The sequence below is a fragment of the Aphis gossypii genome, chromosome 3 (assembly GCF_020184175.1).
Source record: "Aphis gossypii isolate Hap1 chromosome 3, ASM2018417v2, whole genome shotgun sequence".
NCBI lineage: Eukaryota > Metazoa > Arthropoda > Insecta > Hemiptera > Aphididae > Aphis > Aphis gossypii.
In genome coordinates, this window is record NC_065532.1 from 40,511,827 (window position 1) to 40,532,680 (window position 20,854).

The window sequence follows — 20,854 nt, forward strand, 5'->3', positions numbered from 1 at the left end:
TAATTTTAATATTAATATTCAACTATTTTTTGGCTGTCGATAGGCGCATTTGAAAATACAAGAGACAACACAATATCAGTTGACATTTTGACAATGACATTGGTGATGTTACCACATAACACAAATTGTTAATACGCCTATTTTAGATAGTTAGGTAAGCTTTATATTTTTGTATTATTATTTAATACTTATTATAAGTTATAATGTAGTACCATTTGAACATTTGATTATTTCTTTCAGTCTTTGTTTTCTTATAATACATTACATTTTTTTTGTGTCTAAACAATTAAAAGTGTTCCTTATTGCTCACTCTTGAATACCAAATAAAATATTTAATCAGGACAAATTGACTGTGTACTATGGTATATATATATTGCATAATACATTATTTATAATTAACCATTTCAAAAATGTAATGCAGGGTTAGCTTCATGGTTTAACTTTAAAATTAAAAAAAGTTCACAAATGGAATGAATTAAAATTAATAACAAATAAAAACAAATAATTTTATTCTTATATTATGATATAATGACATATAATTATTATATGGAAATGAAAATAATTAAAATTATAAGTTAATGTACAATTCAGTCAATTCAGTGTTTTAAGAATACTTCAGATTCAGTTTAAAATTTAAAAAATTTAAATGTTTTAAAAAAAAAAACTTTTTAATTTAATTCATCTTATAGTTAATTATATACCTATGAATAGTTTTTAATATTATTTAATACAACAACTAAATATATGATATAACGATAAGAAAGAATATCAGTACTACTACTACAGGAGCTATCATACTCACAGCCTTCATATTCAGAAGTAGGCTGTCTGTAATGTAGTACCTTTATATTTCAAATGATCCACAAACAAATCAACATAGAAAAACATGACTTAATTACAAAAATTACTACATTGAAAATAAGTTAAATAAGGCATTTAATAATTATTATATATATTATTAAGAATATTAATTATTTACAATTTTGGTTTCATTAAGATATAAAACAATATTTACCAGTTATACTATATCTTTTTGAAAACAAGTTATTCGAAAAAGCAAATAATTTACAATTTTAGATAAGAACTGAAATACATCAGTTCAATCTAATGTTATAACACATAAAACTGATCTTGATTTATCTTTTTCTTGATGTCTATTGCTTCTACTACTTCCAGAGCTACTTGCTACACAGTTATTGGACCTTGTAATACTTGGTAGGTAAAAATTATTTAACATAGAGGGTGATTCACTTAATGAATCATGTTCATCACATATAATAACTGGTTCATACTTTAAATTGGCTGAAGTTGATGGATCAGGATCGTCATTTAATGTAATAATTGGTTCATACATTGAACTTCTTGAAGCTGATGGCATTGAATTATTTTTAAGACTCAAGTCTAATACAAGATCACTTTCAGAAGAATTTTCAGTTACTGTAATATGCTCAGATTTTATTACAGATTCTACAATTTTTGGTGGATTATATTTTAAACGTTTTGATTTTGGTAAATCTTCATCATCAATATCATTAATACTACTATCATCATCATCATCATCATCAGAATCTGACAATGTAAACACTTCTATATTATTTGAAGATCGACAGTCATTTGTTCTAGAATTGTTTGAAAATTCTTTATTTTTTCTCTCAGTCCATGTACCATCTTTTAATAAAATTACATTTTCACATTCTTCACTTAAATTTGGACTTTCAAGCATATTTAAAAAAAATTCATCAACTTCAATATTTTCAAATTTAAGTTTTTTCTTACATAACGGGCATGTCCATGTTTGCTTTTGTTCATTCATCTGTAAGAATTGTATAGCGTCAAAACACTGCATGTGTATACAGTCTTTACCTCGAGCAGGAAGTTTCATTCTTAATTTAGTTAATGGATCCTTAACAGTAGCAAACATAGAATCTACACCCATATCAGCGTCATTCTCCATAGATTTTTTAATGAGTTCTTTAGTTTTATCAGAAGCACGCACTGGTCTTTTTTTAAGTTCTACAAGAAGATCATTCCAAGTTAATTTTTGGGCTACATAAACACCAGCTAAATATTCGTGTGGTTCTTCTGACCATGTAATTTTCAATGTGTTCTGTAAACAATTTCTTAAATCAGTTTGCTGAGTAATATCTATAGGAACATTGCATCGCCACGGTGTGATGCCAGCTTTTGTTGGGATGTTTAAAGTAGGTAACTTACATTGACGATCATTCACAGAAACTGTAATATTGTAAGGTAAGCGTTCAGTAACATTTTCATCAAGTCCAACTTGTACTAATCTTAGAATTATTTGAATTTTGTATTCTTGTCTGGCAATATTCCACGATTTAACAATAGAATGTCTTACATTATCTGTTAAATAAAATAGCCCAGTAAAATTAGCAGATTCGATATTACTTTGGCAGTACATAGGCGTTAATAATGTTTGTACTGTCTTAAAGAATGGTAAGTCTTCAAATTGTTGTTGTGGAGTAACTGGATTTGGGGTTTCAACATAAGGTTGAATGGGATTTAGTCTAGGTGATGTATAAGATTGGCTATGAGACGGACCTCGATGTTGTCGTAAATACCGTTGTAAAAAATTTGGTTGTTGCACAATTTGAGTGTCTGGTGGTGGTTCCGGTTGTTGATTTTGTTGTGGTCTAGAGTTATAGACTTGTACAATTTTTTGTTTCAAAGCTTTTGTTTTTGATGTAGGAGCTGTTAACAAGTTTAAAACACGCTTGCGTAAAGACTGTTTACTACCAGATTTGTTTTGTTTAACAGCTTCTAAAATTTGTTGTAATTCATTTAATCTTAAATCATACACCAACTGATGAATATATTCAATGTCTGCCTAAAATTGAAAAAAAAAACAAAACAAATTATAGTTTAATAAATAGGTAGTTAACAATAAAATGAATAGAGTAAAAAAAAAATAAACAGTTCAATTATTTGTTATTCAACAAGAGTTTAAAATATTAATTCATCATTTCATATACATAGGTGTACATTACTTATTATTTAGTAATTAGTTACTCCTAATACATTTCATGCTTATTTGTAATAATAAATACAAACAATAATATAGCTTTGACAGTATTCTACTTTATCGTATTCTGTGTTCTTCTAAATTTCGAATTTTCTTGTTATTCATCAAATTAAATAATATAAATTACAATTTACACAAAACATAATGTTAGTAGAATACTGTATATACATTAATATATACATCAATATACCTACTTTTGTTAATTTATAATTTTTTTAACAAGTTAGCTTTTACTACAGCAAGTAGTCTAACAGCAGTGTCTTTAATCAACACTAGATGGAACCAGACCCAACCTTGATCACTAGCTAAAATTTATTCTGTTCTAGAAATTCTTATGCTATGTATAAATAGTCTACTGAGGACAAATGAGAATAATTGTACATATGTATATATATTTACAATATGTACATATGTAATCTATATTATACATATAATCATGGCTTCAAACTAAATAATTATAATACAGATTAACCTGTGTTTAGATAATTAAGTCTGAATTATGAGATTATTGTATTTAAAATTGGGGGAAAGTTAACCAAAAAACAATGATGTAACAGTTATGTATTATTTGACTCCATTCTTCCTGAATATTACTTTTATACAATTTTGTTTAAATTACTATTAGGTGACTAGCAAAATAAATCAATAATAATAATAATAATTAATAACAAACTATATCAATATTCAACTTGGTAGTAAAAAATGATTCTTATAATTAACTTTGATAGACATGTGACGATTGCGGTTAATTGTAATGATTTGCTAACATATCATTGTACTAAACAGTTTAAAAGAATATAATAAATTAACAATGCTCAAGTTGTCGCACACAGAAAACAGTTCCTTTAATGAATATAAATAGAAAAATAATACAAATCTTTCATCACCGATGAAAGGGTCGAAGATCACATAGAGACTTACACATTTGTGACTATGAAGCTCAATGCGAATAACTTACACGTGAGTCGTCAGAGCCTGCAGGGGATAAATAAGAGTTTCTGCCACCAAGGATAAAGCTGATTTCTTAGGAACTCTTTTAATGAAGCTGTCAGCCACTCTGACTGGCTTCACCATATTTTTTATCAGTGCATGCACACCAGCCATATTGACAATACTGGATCCTGAGAGCAACAACTGGGCCTTTTCTTTTTAACAAAATATATCAATGTTATATTTATTTGGATTAAAGTGTTTGAAGTTTTATAATAGTTTGAAAATTTATACAGCTGCGAGCAAGGTAAAGTGTATGAGTAAAACAATATAATTTTATATTATGGTGTACTTGATCATATTCTCAAATACATAACCTCAAGATGATCAAAAAGAAGATAATAGTGTAATTTAAATATTTGTATCTGATGGGTGATAATATTCTTCAGCAATTATAAAAGTACCTACGGAAAAAGATTAGCTAATTTATACAGGCTTGTGACCAAGTATAAGCCTTTTCATATATCGCATATTCGTAGCCCATATTTGATTTCATTAATTTAATTTCCTTTATTTTTTTCTTATGTTATTTAAGTATAATTGAAAGTAATAAGTAGATATTGTATTTATAAGTTAAATAACTAAAACAATTTTAATGAGTCTATTGCCTAGAGGTATAATATGTAGTATGTACAAGACTAAGACAACACTTAAAATAATAGCTTTAATGTCCACTGTAGTGCAGTTAGTTTAATACGATAAAACAATAAATTATTTAATATGGATGAATATTACTTACAATCAAATGATTTATCGATTTCGCCATTTTAGATTCAACAATGACTAAGGATCCCTGACTATTTTAAGTTCAAATGATCAATAATCAATCATCCAGTAAATTTTCGTTTAAACTATCAATAGGTAAGAAATTAGTTATAATTAATGTTAATTCAAAATGAATTAAAAAACGGACGTTATACTTAAATAATAGTTAACATTTGTGAAAAACAAACGATCAGTACGTAAAAACCAAACGGCGCTGTAAAATGTAATATTTCATATTATAATACACTGATAGTACGAGATACGAGAAGTTTCAGATTTCTGTCGTTCTGCAATCGTACACGCTCGGAAAAATAATTATCATTTAAGATATAAACATTATAAACCACCGTTTCGGTTGTAGCCACTGTCGATTGTTGAATCGAAACAGTTCTTCCTTAGAGATAACAGCCCGAGGTTCAGAAATAATCTCTTGGCAGAAACGATGAAATCGGGACAGATCATGAAATTGAAAAATAAAATTTTTATTTAGAATATTATTTAAAACTCAGAATTTAGATCATAAACGGGTGCAGAAACACGAATTAAGATTCCAAATGTCTATTTCTGTGATAGTGGCAGAGTTAACAGCTGCACTATTGCTATCCACGGGTTGATACTCGATATCGAGAGCCCTAGTGGTACGAAAAGGAAGTAAAACTATTCGTAATGTCATCCCTGTAGTTCATAGAGTAATTTTATTATTCTATGCTGTAGATCATTGAGTAATATTTATTACTCAATGCTGTAGATACATGATTTAAGATAGTATCGATACTACTTTAAATCCTGTCCCTGTTACACAGAATTTTATAAATCTTAAATCTGTGCGCTGTAATATATAGTTAGAAATATTTAAATGGGAATTTTTATATTTCGAGGTTGGTAGGTTTATACTTTTTTCTCGGCACTGATATCATCGTTAATAGTGTTATTTTCGGAATTAGGCTTTTGAGCATGAACTATAATATCTTAATTCGTACTGTTGAGTGTTGACTGTAGTTGTTATTAGGGTGCCTAACTGGCCTACTCCGTTACACTCATTACCTTAATAGATACTCAAATACCGGTCGGGAAAATAAAATGTTAGTCATTAAACCTTAGATCTATGGCATATTATCGGATTATTCGATATTTAAAGTACACGCGCAGAATAAATCTATAATCTATAATCCACAACTTGCATATTTTTAAAAATGTCAAACTGTTAGAGAAACTATAAAAATTTGGTCCTTTATCGGTGGTGAAAACTCTAATATTAATGCCAGTACTCTGGAGTTTAGAGATAACAGCAAAAATTATATTTTGTAATGTAATTCCCATAGATAATATAGAAGAATAGATAGGCTATGTTAAACTTTAACAGTTAAAGCATACAACGCAAGTGGTCGTGGTTAATGTGGAAGAGAAAGGCGCACGTTTATAAATGTGAAAGGGCGGTTTCTCACTCCCGCAGTTGGCGATAGATTGATAACATTAAAATGTAAACATTGGCTCTTATAACCTCAAATAACTCCAATTAATTCCCGTTTGATAAAGTTACATGGCCTATCCATTCTTCTATTATCTATGGTAATTCCTGTACAACTATTATTTATGAAATAGTATGCAACCGGTTGTTTCCATCTATAGTTCAGACTTCTAATCATAAAACACAAGACATTTTTTGCCGGTTCATAAGGTTTTTGATCATATGAATTATTAAATCCAATAATACAATATTTTGACAAATTATAAAAAAGATTAATTTTTATGGACATTAATCTAGTTTCTCAGTGATTATTCGTAGAGCTCGTGGGCTAGGTAATTGCAAAATATTTTTTAAGAACCTATATGCCATTGGCCCAAAGAAATAAATTGTTAAGGCTAATTGTTTTAGTTGATTAGTATAACGAAAGCCTTGAGGATGTCTAGAAGCTATTCTACAATAACTTTTGACGATCATTGAAGGATTAGGTGGTAAATGTATATCACATACTTCATAAAAATGATCTTTAGAAGTCATTACTTGTAAAAATTTGTTGGACATTAAGTTGACATTTCCCTCCAACATTCTACACTTTTTTACAAGTTCATTTACCTTAGTTTTTAATAGACGTTTTCTAGGTGTGTTGACAGATAGCAGCTGGGCACTTTGAGTAGATGTTGAACTTTCTAAAACATCTGATTTTGAAGGTGTATTTGAATATATTGGTTCAACAAGAGAAGTATCATCTTCAATAGACACTTCAACAGAATCAACCAAAGGCTGCTCAATGTCTGATTCAGTAAAATCTAAAGAAATAAAACAATTTAATAAATTGATGAAGTATGATAAATGACAATCAAACATCATAAATTAACTCACCAAACTCTGTAGGTATTGCTGTTGGTAATAATTTTTTCTTTTTAGGATTACTATATGAATTGGCATTAAAATGTCTACCGCATATTCGATAATATTTCGATTTGCCGCGAAGATCAAATAATTTGCTGTTTGTTAACCATTGATTACAACTGAAATCATAAAATATAATTAACTTTGACTTATATCTTAATTACATCAAAAATATTGTATACACTTACCGTGATATATCATTTGGGAACTTATGCAAAGGACAGCTCCTTTGTTTTAGCTTCCTATTGGAGTTCACACAGTTCTTAACGATACACAAAAGCACCATTGTTTAAACTGATTAAATATAATAGGATAATAAAATAAAATTGGGTACACAAATTCGTTATTAGCACTCGGAATAAAATGATCGTAGAAATCAGAATTTTCAAAATGCTGAAAACGTGTTGTGAATTGTTATCACAAAACAAAACAGATGCGTCTTGAAATGTTGTTTACAGTGTTGTAAACATATGTTGATAACAATTTGTTCTCTAACAAAATGGCGGCCGAGTGTCCAGGCCCTGGTACACGCGACGAGTCTCGACTTGTTGAAACGTGCTATTTGCGCATGCGTGTATAAATATACTCGTCACATACTTATTTCAATAACTGCATTCTCCCTTAAAATTTTACATTTGAATAACCACGTTTTTATTAATAAAATAAATATTAGAAGAATATATTCACACATGCGCAGATAATGTATTTCAATAAGAAACTTGTCGCTAATATGTACTTCAAATTGTTCAAATAAGCGAGGTAACTAATGGCGTATTTACGGGGGAGATGAGAGATTTTTTTATATATGAGATAGTCGATAGAGATCTAATTTTTATACATAAATTGTTTCATTTCATTCTGATTCCAAATAAACCAATTTTAGATTCTGAACGAATTGATGAATGTATTAATTTTACAATGATGTGTGTTAAATAAAAGTGTCGATAAAAAATTGTTGGATGACCAAAAAGTTTTGAAAATTTAATACAAGGTTCCTTATGAGTTGTTTTTATTGTAGCTAAAAAAAATTAAAAATCGTTAGTCACAATTTTTTTTTATAAGCGTTTATAGTTCAAATTTTTACGAAATCTGTCGAAAACGCGAAAATTTGCAAGTAATTTTGAAGTTGAAAAATCATAAAATTTTTTTCTTTTATAACTAAGTTTTGAAAATTTGGTACAAGGTTCTCCATACATTTTTCTTCAAATATCTGTAAAAAAAACTCTACCGGATTCAGACAAAAAAATTTTATGAGTGTTTGAAATTTAAATTTTTACAAAAACCGCGTTAAATAACAGTTTAGCCTCAAACGATTTTTGATATTTGTTATTATTCAAAAAGTATAAGTCGTAGATACTTGAAAATTTTACCAGTTATTAAGATTCGCGTTTTCTTTACGTGATTTAATTTTCAAAATATTTTGACTTTTTTTGAGCTATTTATAGATAACTGAAATTTTCAATTTTTCTGAAAATTGTTTTTTTATGTGTCGATAAAATCTTTTTGGCCCTATCAAAATACTTGAAAATTTAATGCAAAGTTCCTCATAAGTTATTATTATAGTGATTAAAAAATTATAAGAATGCATAGGCACAATTTTTTTTTATTAGCATTTGAAGTTCAAATATTGACAAAAATTCGTTAAAACCATGAATATTTGCAAATTATTTTGTAGGTATATTTCATAAAAATTTTTGTACAAGTAGCTAAAAGTTGAAAATTTAATACAAGATTTTTCATAAGTTTAACTTACAATTATTATAAAAGAACTTAAATTTTGTTGTATTCAGGCCATTAAAACATGAACCACCTTTTTCACCAACCACTAGAAATTATATCCTAGGCTGATAAATCATCTTCGTTCAGAATCGTTTTTTGTATACAATGATAACTATCATTGGATTCAAATTTAACACTCCTATAATATATAATAATGATCCATATGGCACCTAATATACAGCAGAGCGGTACTCACTTGCCCGCTTTTTTTTTTTTGTTTGCTTTTTTTAAAATTATCCCAGCTGTGGGTTTTTTATATTTATTATCCTATTGTAATCAAAACAAATGAGTTAATAAGAAACGTAAAAACCCAGAAGGCGGACTAAATGTTTATATTAGATTATTATTGTTTCCGTTATCAGCTTGTTTATTAAATCTATTAAACGTATAGATTGTCGATTTACATATTTTAATATGCAGTACCTATACGGACAGTATGCCTATAACATTGATATCGATCGTTTCAAAATTTAATTTGTGTTGTAATTTGAAATCTCTGGTATAAAGTGTGTACCGATCACTTCAGTGGATGTAGATAGTTTGTTTTCTATGTATAAAAATATTCTGCCGGACAAAAAAGTCAGTTTCATTACTGTAAATCTAGGGAAATACATGGTAAATAATTCTTTTTTTTTTAATTTAAATTAATTTTTCAAAATTTTTATTAATTTTTATAACTATAGTTCATGTTAATTTTTAGTCATACTTTTTTTTTTAATAAATACAATAATACTTAAGAATTTATTAAATTTTTTAAAAATATTGATAATTAGAGATTTATATCAATTTGAATGAAATATTCATATTAATCACAATAAAAATAAAGTGCGAACACTTTTTTTTTTATTATTAGTATATTATATTATTATATATATTTTCTCTTCAAATATATTCAATTTCCATCTTATGTTTTATATTTAATAACACTTCCTTTTGTCTTATATTATTTTCATTATGAACTCCTACTCACATCGCAGTCATATACGATTTAGTGAATAGACCATTAGCATCTTATTAACTTATATTTTAGTCTAAAATAATTGTTATTATTGGGGTAAAATAAAGTTATTTATCATTTTTTTAAGTTAAGATAAATTGTTTTCAATAGTATACATGAAAGACTTGTAATATAATTGTAATTTTTTATAAATAACTTTAAACATATTGTTTAAGTTTTCCCCAGAACAATAAATTTATACAAATAAATTATGGAATAGTATTATAGTAACTAGCGGGCGGTTAACGATGTATAATAATACGTAAGTCATAAATATTATTTATGTATACCTACGTATTATATATCATAGCATTACGTATGAATCCGGTTGCGTTTTCCGGTTTCGATATCCACTCGTATAGCTCTTATAGTCTGGTATTGGAAGTGATTGCAATTTGTGAGTGGTCAAATATTCATATAATAATTTACTATACGTGTGGCTAAATATATTATTATATTGTTTCAGTGTTTATATATTTTTACTTTACTGACCAGAGATGTTTTGAAGCGATTTTTAGTGGTTTTTGTTGGACATTCTTGAGAAAATTAAATATATTTTTTTATTAACGTGAAAACATTTTATGTCATAGGGATATATTATAGCGTTATTATATTGCCTAAATACATATCGCATACTTGTAAATAATTGTTTTTATGTTTTCGTTTATCTCGCGGAAAGGTATTGCTGTGAATTGTGATTGTTCAATCAGTCACTAATGCGTACATAATTGTATAAATAAAATTATATTATTATAAAACAAATAATAATATATAATAGATAATAACCGTAACGAATAAATTAATACATTAGAACATAAAATAAATTTTAGGTCAACCGTCACCAAACCCCAAACTTATCCTGGAAAAATTACAGAAAATATTATAAGAAATTTTAATACATTTGAACGTAGTAACGTATTTATTGGCTATATTGGTTAAAGTTGAAAAATAGAAGCAAGACAAACAATTGATTATGATACCGTATTATATTTACGATAGCACGATAGCTATAGGTACCTAGTAAATATTATTTGATAGAATAGAAATAACATTATTAACAACAGTTTGAAAATATTTAATTACGCTTTTATTAATAATCATACAATTTATAACTCGACTTTTTTTAAGATAAAATTAAAATATTCAAAGAAAATTTATATAATTCTATTAACGAATTGAGTGAGTAGACGAATCTTTATAAGATTATAAATTGAATTATCAAAATGTAATAGGGTGATAAAAATATGTAAATACGGTAACAAGGAGAGGGGGTGACAGGCTAGAGTTAAAAATAAAAAGTTAATAAACGACAAGATATCTTTTATTTTTGAAACCAAATCTTACTCTAAATACCTAGAAGCAATATCAGACATTTCAACAATACGAGTAAATAATAATAACACGAAATGTAAGTAGAAAAAATTATGTAATATAAGCATTATAAATGTTTTTGACACATGTTTAGAATTAATTTTTACTTATATAGTAGTAACATGACAAAAACATATAACACTCCAATTTTAAAAAATATACAAAAATTTAAAACTTTAAATATAAGAAATAAGTAGGGAGGTTTAATTGTAACGTTGTGTAATACCATTTATTACAGTATAATATACATATTACAGTCATGTGTCACATCTTACATTGGTTCTTTATTATCATATAGAGTTCATATACACATAGGTTTATAACTCTCTTTAATTTTTTAATAACATTTATAATAACAAATACTTATTGGCTTGCTACATAATATATTAATAAATATTAAGTGTATTTATCTAGTTTCATCGCTTATTATTGCTCCGTGTATTGCTACCAGACCATCGGTAAAGTATAAACACTATATAATATACCTATATTAACATTTTATTTCAATATGCGTTAAATATTGTTCTCTGTATATTACTGAATATCTTGTCTGATATTAATATATTATTAACATAAAAATCTCCTCTCATATTCCCTGGTTTGGTATTTATCTGTCCCTGATATACCTACACCGTGTCATCGTACTAGAAATAGACTACATTTTAATAGTTATCATTAAAAATATTAAATCATCGTCGATATTGCGAGGTTCTCAATAGGTATATGCGTGGATAGCTCTAGGACCAAAGTATACGGCCTTTGATGTGTTATACGTGAGTTGAAATATATTCACAATTAATTTGGCACTTACTCAGTATCGGTATAAAATATTTTGCACATTATAATAATCGTTTACCGATCGTTAATTGCTAAACATATATTTGTATAGGTAATGAAGTATCAACATACTACAATACTCCAACTGTATGTTTATCAATTTATTATCACATTATATTATATTATTATTTTAGTCGGCAATTTGAATAAAATAAGATGAAAATAAAATGTTTTTTAGCTACTTCATACACGGCACAAATCGTATCAGCTGTGTTTCCGATTATTGTCAGTTATAATTACGTATGGTACATCTGCTAACAGCAAACCACTTTCACCGGCCAAAAGAGAGTGTGTGGACTGGCGGCCCGCCTTTCGTCTTCACTTCCCGGTCGGTCGTAGCTAGTCGTCGTCGCCACCGCCGTCTCTACAGTGTCCCGATGACTCAAAGACCGGCAAAACGCCAAAAACCGTTCAGTGTTAGTTTTGTTTTTAGTATTTTATTTCCTATCCGTGTATGAGTTTTTGTCTGAAAAAATATTATGCTATTTTTCATTTTAAATATTTTACGATAGATAAACAAAAATGTATCGGGAACTGCAGTGTGTGCGAAATGTTTGGCGATCTCATTAGCCGAAAAATCATCACCGGACTAAATAACATGTAATAACTACAGGGTATATTCAGATATCAAGTATGTGTTTAAATAATTCATTTTTTTTTTTTATATATAGACCGTTAAAGATGTTAAACGTAATATTCCTACTTGCGCACAAAATGCATTTTGTGTTGATATGTACCAGGTACCTCTATTATGCATAGTTTAAAATAGTTGTATTACGTAAAACTCAAATTACAAATATTTAAAGAAAAATATTCGTTGATCATAATTATATTAATATATTAAATGGAAAATTTTTTTATTATAGGTATATTTTATTGTATTATTATTTGTAGATCAGAGTTTGACTCATGTAATCAATTTCAATTCTACTCTTGTTATACATAGTAAAAACACTATTATTGTGTATATAAAACAAAGATACCTATTACCTATATATAGACATTGATAAAATTATTTAGATGAAAAATTAAAATGTTTATTAATTTAATTATATATAAGGTAGGTTTATGTGTAGCCGTGTAGGCACCTACCTACTATACTTACACCTTATATATATTGACTACTTAGTCATGTAGCCAGCATTTTCCGGGGGAGAGGGGTTGTAATAATTTTTTATATATAGGGGGCTTAACTATAATATCTTATAAGTACATTTTTTTTTTAATATCTAAATATCTTTATAAATATGAATTGGTAATATAATTCTTCTATACGTTTATATTTCACTAAACTCTTTGCAAATGGCTGGACCGATATTGATGACATTGTGTGTGGGATGTGGGTGTTTAAGTGTGCCCTTGGTTCCCAGGATAGTTAAAATTCATAATTTTATTGAACTTGGTAGGTAACGCTGCAATAAAATTCTAAGAAAATCTTAGATGTCAATGATTTCGGGAACCACTCATCCACTCGCTATGTGATTTTTTCAAAGAAAAAACATACTTTAATTTTTATACAATTAGAAGAATTTTAAGTATTGTACTGTCTTAGATTTTTTCTAGTAAGAATAGTAACTATTACACTTAGATAGTTTATTTTTCATTTCAAACTATATTATACATTTATTATAATAATATAGTCTTATAATTTTTAGTGGTATATACAATATACGATAGTATAAAATAGGATATTTTTGTGGGGATGAGATAATGCTTTTTTAACGTTGTACTATATAAAGCCATTAAGCGGTAAACATTTAGATTATATATTATTTTAAAAATATGGATAATGAAGTCCGCTTATGAAAGGATTTAAAATTCATTACTTATCTTGTTATATTAGGTACATAATATAACAATAATTATTTAATTAAATTTAGAATAATAATAGATACTAAAGTAATAATAATTAATTAATATAGAATATATATTATTTATGATAGGCATAAAATAATAATTATTGTTAGATATATTATCATATTTTAATTTTGATCTAATTTTATTTAGATAGGTACTGCAAAATAAGATTTATCGGTTATCCATAAAAATATATTGTTATGTACTTTCATAAAATATTTTTTACTGTCATTGAATCTTTAATATTAGTTATTATTATTATTATAAATGTAAATAACGCAATCGTAATGATTGCGTGTAGATTTATATTTCTTCGTACTTGTTTCATGTTTTTTAATAAAATAAATGACGGAAGTTAACAAAAATGATCAACTAATACACTTTAATAACAGAATTATAACGTTATAAAAAAAATTAATTATATTTTCAAAGTATTTACATGGCATGTGTTTACTGTTTAGCCGTCCTTCCCCCAGGCAATCTTACGTAAAAATCCCCGTTACATTTTTATAAGTCACTGAATACGATTATTAGAATTACAATAATCTATCATATAATGTAAAATTTATTATATTGCATTATTGATAAACTTAAAAATCCTAGTTTACACCAAACGCAAATTTATAATACGAGGGCATAATGAATATATTATTATGTTGAGTGTTTATGGCTTTTTTTCCTTTTAATAATGAATTTATCCAAATTTTAAATTTTAAAATTTTTTAAATAATATACTTAAGGGCTCCATATTTTCATATTATTTAATTGAAAAAGAGAAAATGCTATTTGACAAGTAACTTTTAAAGAAAACAAGTTCATATAATATTTAAAATATATCACCTAATGGTTACGCTTTTCACGTCACGGATATTTATAACAATTTTTTACATAGACTAAATTTATGCAAAATCATTATCATAATGTACTAGGTATATTATATTTTGAAATTCTTAGAATTGTTTATACCTTTGCTTGTGTCTTGATGAAATATCAAATTATTTTTTTCTTATAAATCGTTAAGCAGATGCTTTGTTTTAACTTTCACGTATTTACGAATTGAAACTCGAACGAGTTTTTTTAAGTTATTTAATTTGTGTATTACGAGAACAATAGGTCTATAATAATAGGTTTGGATAATATTGGCCCTACGATGGTGATTTGAAAATTATAGTAATCAATATTGATTTATATTAGCGTTTTACAATAATTCAAATTGTTCAAGTATATATCAGGTACTAGATTAAAAAATATTATAATAAAACCATAGTTCGAATGAATTCAATATTTAAAAGGAATAATGCTGTTGATAGTAATATGCTATTAGATGAATCATTCTGTCTGTTATTTATTATACGTGTTTGATATTTACTTGTTCCCACGAGCATATCGTTTAAAGGTACCTACACTATCTGTCACCTGTCAGTATTTTTTAATCTTCTTAAATTAAGCGATAAATGCATCAATACATCATTACTATTACCAATATTATTGATCACCATTAAAACATATTATCATTCATTTGTACCGAATTGTCTGTAGAAATGCCAGACACAGCCACACAGGTCAGAAATATTTTAACAATAATTGGTCAGTTTATTTTTACTATAAAAGGTTTTGATATATGCATAAAAATATAACACATATAATATACACACATACACACAATACATAAAAGTAAACTATATATTATAGTATACTGCATGTATAAAAACTGTACTTATTTTTCATTATTATTTATTCGATACACCGCTTGGCTGTGCACGACGTCTAAGAGGGAATTCATGATTATTATACCTACCTGTTATTATTATTATTATTATTATTTATGTGTCATTAAAACACATTCGACCGCTAATGGACACTGGGCTGCGCGGTGACGTATTTGCATAACAATCGCGAGAGTATATATTTTTGGAAGACACTCGGCTGCAGTTGCAGCAGGTTCGTCGTGACGGACGCCGGAGGAACTTGTCGAAATAATACAGCCGTTTAAAATAGCGTGCTTCACGATTTTTCTATTGTCAAGTCACGTAATCGTTCGCAATCACTGCAGTGTGTAACGACGGAGACGACGGCGATGACGACGTGTATTATATACGCACCACGCTGTACGTATATACATAACGGTTATTATTAATTTATATTATATATAATAGTATTACTATTATAATAAAAGTGGATGGGTATATTTCGATCTGGCGATTTATCTCTTTAGAAATTTCGGCAAACGATTCCGACGACGGACGACAGTGTATATATAGATATACGACGATATTATATAATTATATATACTTCACGACTTGCTGCAGTTATTAAAAGACTTCGTGGCCGCTATGTGATATCAACACGTCTCCATAGTACCGTATCAATAATCACGGCGATTCGCTCAAAGTGTATCGTCCGTTGTAAATCAATAGATATATAATATAGAAGTGGATTTTTCAATAGACATCTATGTATAATAAAATAATGTTAATTGAATTTCATAATTAAATAAAAATATATGTATATTTTTGAAGAATAGGCTCTCTAATGGTATTACGAGCGACTTTTGGGGTGTAGGTTATATAGGTACTGTTTGGATTGCATAATCCAAATTTGGAAAGGTATGACATATAATAATATTATTTTATACCTAAACAGACAGATAGCTTTGGAAGGTATTTCTAAGTGACTTATAAATACGGAAAATATTTCTTTTTTAATTATGGGTTTAATATTATTATGTATTATGTTTGAAGAGTACTAACAATAATATGTAATAAACTAATAATATATGTTACATTTATAGAACTTTGTGGCTTTCACGTGCTATTAAAATAATGATACGTTACTATAATACGCCAGACAATAATTTATTATTTGTATTACTCCGTGGCGTACCTACAACAATATATTATATATGTATGTATATACGAAACAGCAGCAGCAGAGCACTGCATCAGTATCCTTTTATATTATACAGACGTATTTCAATATAGTCTTTTCAGTTTGCCTGCCAAACATTGATCTGTGAGAAAGGTCATTATAATACCTATAATTTAATCTAATTCAATTCTCACCGCTCGTGACAATCTATATAGTATATGCGAATATATACATACAATATGTCATACGTGGCGTATAATATATGTGTATATTTAATAGTTTATATTCCACACTCGGTACATGTATATAATATATATATGATATAGTATCTCAAATCGTATATAATATATATACTTATATCTGTATAATGCGTTTATAAATACTATTGATAAAACTATTATTGTCGATACTCGACATTCGTCTTCACGGTTTGGTTTTGGCGATAACAAAAACTTACCGACGATCAAAAAACTACTTAGGCACTATATAGGCTACTAAAGGTATATAAACCAAAAATCATTTTATAGAAATTTAAAAGCGACACGAACGGCTTGTTAAAATTATTTTATAGATCTCGAAGACAGTATTTTTTATTTCCAAGGCGTTTAACAACATACTCAAAACGGGTTATTTGTATTTCTCACTCCATACCTACCTACTATATAATGTGTATTATGTAATTTGCGGTCAGCACTATCATCAGGTATATAAATGGTATAATAATTCGCGTAATATTTGAGAGTGGCAGACGAGACGCTGAAAAGAAGGTGGAGAGCAGTTACAATTTTTTTTTAAATTCAACTTTTGAAACTATATAGATAGGTACTTAACTTCTTATTTTTTTTTTTAACAGTAATATTTTTTTTTTTTATCGAATAATGTCGATTTAATGGTTTTTAATATTTTATAGATACAACAAACATCATAAATTCATAAAAAAAAATAATCAAGGTCCACTCCTTACATCGTTTTGCCCTTAAACACGTCTATGCAGTTCTTCGGTGCAGTTTTATTTATTTAGTTTCGTGTGATAGGTAGGTAATATGTGTCCTTTAGGCTGCGGCAATCTCTGGCACAGTTATTCAAGAATTCATATAATTCCCGGTCGCATTAGCAGCTTCGCGTTGTTATAATATTCGACACGTTTAAGACGGATATCATCGAGTACCCATATAATATGACGTATTATTATGTTTGGCGTAGGTATGAAAGAAAATACATCGAGACGAATCTCCGATTTGTTCCGGGGAATATAATATGCAGGCATCCACACACAGGATTCGTTTCGACTTGAACTTCGTCGTCGCATTACGCGAAGTTTGAATAAAACATCGCATTCGCAGCAGGTATATTTAAATACATATTATACTATAATTATTATACTCACCCAATCTAATTATACAGTATACAGCAATACCAATACGTATAATATTGCATTATTTGTATATTATACAAATATGCACGATGCGACGGCGTTTTCCTCCACGCCGGAGATCGATATCTATCATTATTATTTACAATAATATATTAGTTAACTGCATGCGTATTGTAGTCATTTCATAAGTCACACACATAATATAACGTATATATTATTATTGTATATGTACATTGCAGCTGGCTTGCATTGTCCATGTTGCATCACAGTTTCCAATAATATATAATAATTTTATTATAATAATAATATGTACATTATAATTTTTTTCAACGTAAGACATTAACACTCTTCCCTGTATAATTTGAAATAATAGGTACGTATTACACTGGTCTGATTTATATAACAACATAATTTGCACTTATAAAATATATTTATTTTATTTTTTATCACGAAAAAAAAAATAATAATTAGAAAAATGAAAAAAATATTTTTTCTGAAAATGTCGATGTATACAATGACGAATTTTGAACATCGAACCAATGCTTGTATTATAGTGTGTTATAGTTGTTATAATATTATAAAATATGAAATAGGTATTTTATAAATATTTAAGTGTTTTAGTCAGTTAACCAGTGAATATACACCAAGAAATCCCCCTCCTCGTTAATTAAAAAGACACTAGTGTTTAAAATCATGCTTAAAAAAAATTCTTCTTCAAAGTTCAATGGCTTCTACATAATCATCTGTAGAATCATTTTCCTTCTTCGTGTTTATTAATGTTTTTTTATTGTACAATATTATATAATTTAAAATATTATTCTGATAACATTTTTTATCTAATTTACTAATTGTACAAAAAAGATCACAGATTATAAATATTTCTTATTTTTTTTTTTTAATAATAATAAAACAAAATCTTAATTTAATAATAATTTTCAATATATTAGATTATGATCATCCAATTCTCCAAACTTCTTAATCAAAAAATTCTCCATGGTAAAAAGAACATCAACAACGGGATTGATGCAAAAATATAATTTTTTAACTACCTATGATTTCGTACGATTTTAAAAAATATTTATATCAAAAACACAAAAATTGACCCAAAAACCGAGTGTATTGCGTAAAAAAAATTACCTTGTACAATACATGGCTTTATACATAAATATGTAATGATGGTTCGATTGTTTTGTTACTTTCGATAAGGTGTAATAGCCAATAATATAGGTACACGCAGCATAATACCTTTGCAAACTAGCCGCTATATATAACGTCTCATCATTCTCATCGTATAATAACATTGGACATCGTGACTGAAATAGTCATTTCAAAATATTAGCGCGCAATGTATATTAAAATTCGCATAATTTGTAATGTTTGCGTTCAATAGTAATTTCAAACATGCAGTGTTGTTATGTCACCAGTTCGGAAGGACTTCTGCTGCGCCGCAGCTGCTTGAAAACCTGCAATTACGTGACAACGCGCGGTAAGCACGTATAGAGAAAACACATTTTCAAAACATTTAAAACTATAACTGGCATTTGGTATGTAGGATGTATTTAAAGTAGATTTATTACCGAAAGATTATTTTTGTTTTGGTAAAATTTTTAATAATCGACAAAATATGTATAATGCTGCGAGCGCCGTGAATAAATATTTAATTATTTATATTATATACCGATTCCGATGTGATTTAGGATATAATTCAATCATCGCTATAAAGATACAAATAATATTATGATAAGTGATAACTATATAAGCTTAGCATATGATTATTTTAATAATTCCGAATGTAAATGATGCAAAAAATCAAAAAGGCTCCGGGGAGATTCGAACTCCCGATCTCCTGTTTACTAGACAGGCGCTTTAACCAACTAAGCCACGGCGCCGGTTGATCTCATTGACGAAATATTAACAATAAAAAGTGGGCAAGTAAGTAATCGCTCTGTTGTAGGTACATTAATAGTTAGGTGGCTGTAATAGATGTACCTATTATATTTGAATTCAATGATAAATCATATTTTAGTATAACTTATAATAATAATTTTTTTTCTAAAAATATTTTGTAGTGAGTTCAAACTGTGTAAAAAAAGTACCTATTTAATATTTTCAAATCGTTATTATTTTCCTATGTAGGTAGGAGTATATAAGTATTATTTACTATTTACTGCTTATTGATAAAAGAATCGCCCAGACCAGACTCTAGGAAAAAAAAAAAGTAAAAAATAAGTTTATGCTCTATTATTAATAGAATGTAATTAATGGATACATCAGTATTTACAGTGACATACAGTGTAAAACGTATAACTTATAACTTATAAGACGCATTCATCATTTGCGAAAAGATACATCGGTAGAACCAGCTACGGTCAATGCAAAACGGCAACCATCTGAACTAACAAGTAATGATTGGTAACCATATTACGGTCTATGGATGAGTTATAAATATGTGATTGATATAAGTAAACACTATATTATGACTGTATGCGAGGCACCTATACGACAGCTATATATTATAATCTCTATATTATATATAGGTATATAACTTGATTACCTCACATCCACGGTCAGCGGCCATCAAATTCGCTGTGTTGT

General features: G+C 27.7%; 3 protein-coding genes and 1 non-coding gene across 4 annotated transcripts in view; 1 reads left to right on the forward strand and 3 right to left on the reverse strand.

The window, feature by feature from the left end:
• Positions 1-485: 485 nt before the first annotated feature.
• Positions 486-5,305, reverse strand: LOC114123471 (E3 SUMO-protein ligase PIAS3-like). The gene is made up of 2 exons (XM_027986463.2): positions 4,776-5,305; positions 486-2,851 (listed from the first exon to the last, which is right to left on the reverse strand). The coding sequence occupies exons 1-2, from the start codon at positions 4,800-4,802 to the stop codon at positions 1,100-1,102; spliced, it is 1,779 nt and encodes a 592-aa protein (XP_027842264.2). The 5' UTR covers positions 4,803-5,305; the 3' UTR covers positions 486-1,099.
• A 1,252-nt stretch (positions 5,306-6,557) lies between these two features.
• Positions 6,558-7,606, reverse strand: LOC126551091 (52 kDa repressor of the inhibitor of the protein kinase-like). The gene is made up of 3 exons (XM_050203854.1): positions 7,364-7,606; positions 7,146-7,294; positions 6,558-7,072 (listed from the first exon to the last, which is right to left on the reverse strand). The coding sequence occupies exons 1-3, from the start codon at positions 7,459-7,461 to the stop codon at positions 6,558-6,560; spliced, it is 762 nt and encodes a 253-aa protein (XP_050059811.1). The 5' UTR covers positions 7,462-7,606.
• A 4,882-nt stretch (positions 7,607-12,488) lies between these two features.
• Positions 12,489-20,854, forward strand: part of LOC114123444 (dual oxidase maturation factor 1) — a 54,699-nt gene continuing 46,333 nt past the window's right edge. The window contains 1 exon segment of the mRNA XM_027986424.2: positions 12,489-12,790. The gene's annotated coding sequence lies outside the window, so the exon portion shown is untranslated.
• Trnat-agu (transfer RNA threonine (anticodon AGU)) lies at positions 20,075-20,148 on the reverse strand. Its single transcript has one exon. It is a non-coding gene; the product is annotated as a tRNA-Thr (tRNA).

Coding starts and splice junctions, on each gene's coding strand:
- LOC126551091 (XM_050203854.1), bottom strand. CDS start 7,461: ATGGTGCTTTTGTGTATCGTTAAGAACTGTGTGAACTCCAATAGGAAG. Junction 7,295..7,363: donor TTCCCAAATGATATATCACG/GTAAGTGTATAC, acceptor TTATGATTTCAG/TTGTAATCAATGGTTAACAA. Junction 7,073..7,145: donor AGCAATACCTACAGAGTTTG/GTGAGTTAATTT, acceptor TTATTTCTTTAG/ATTTTACTGAATCAGACATT.
- LOC114123471 (XM_027986463.2), bottom strand. CDS start 4,802: ATGGCGAAATCGATAAATCATTTGATT. Junction 2,852..4,775: donor AATCGATAAATCATTTGATT/GTAAGTAATATT, acceptor TTTCAATTTTAG/GCAGACATTGAATATATTCA.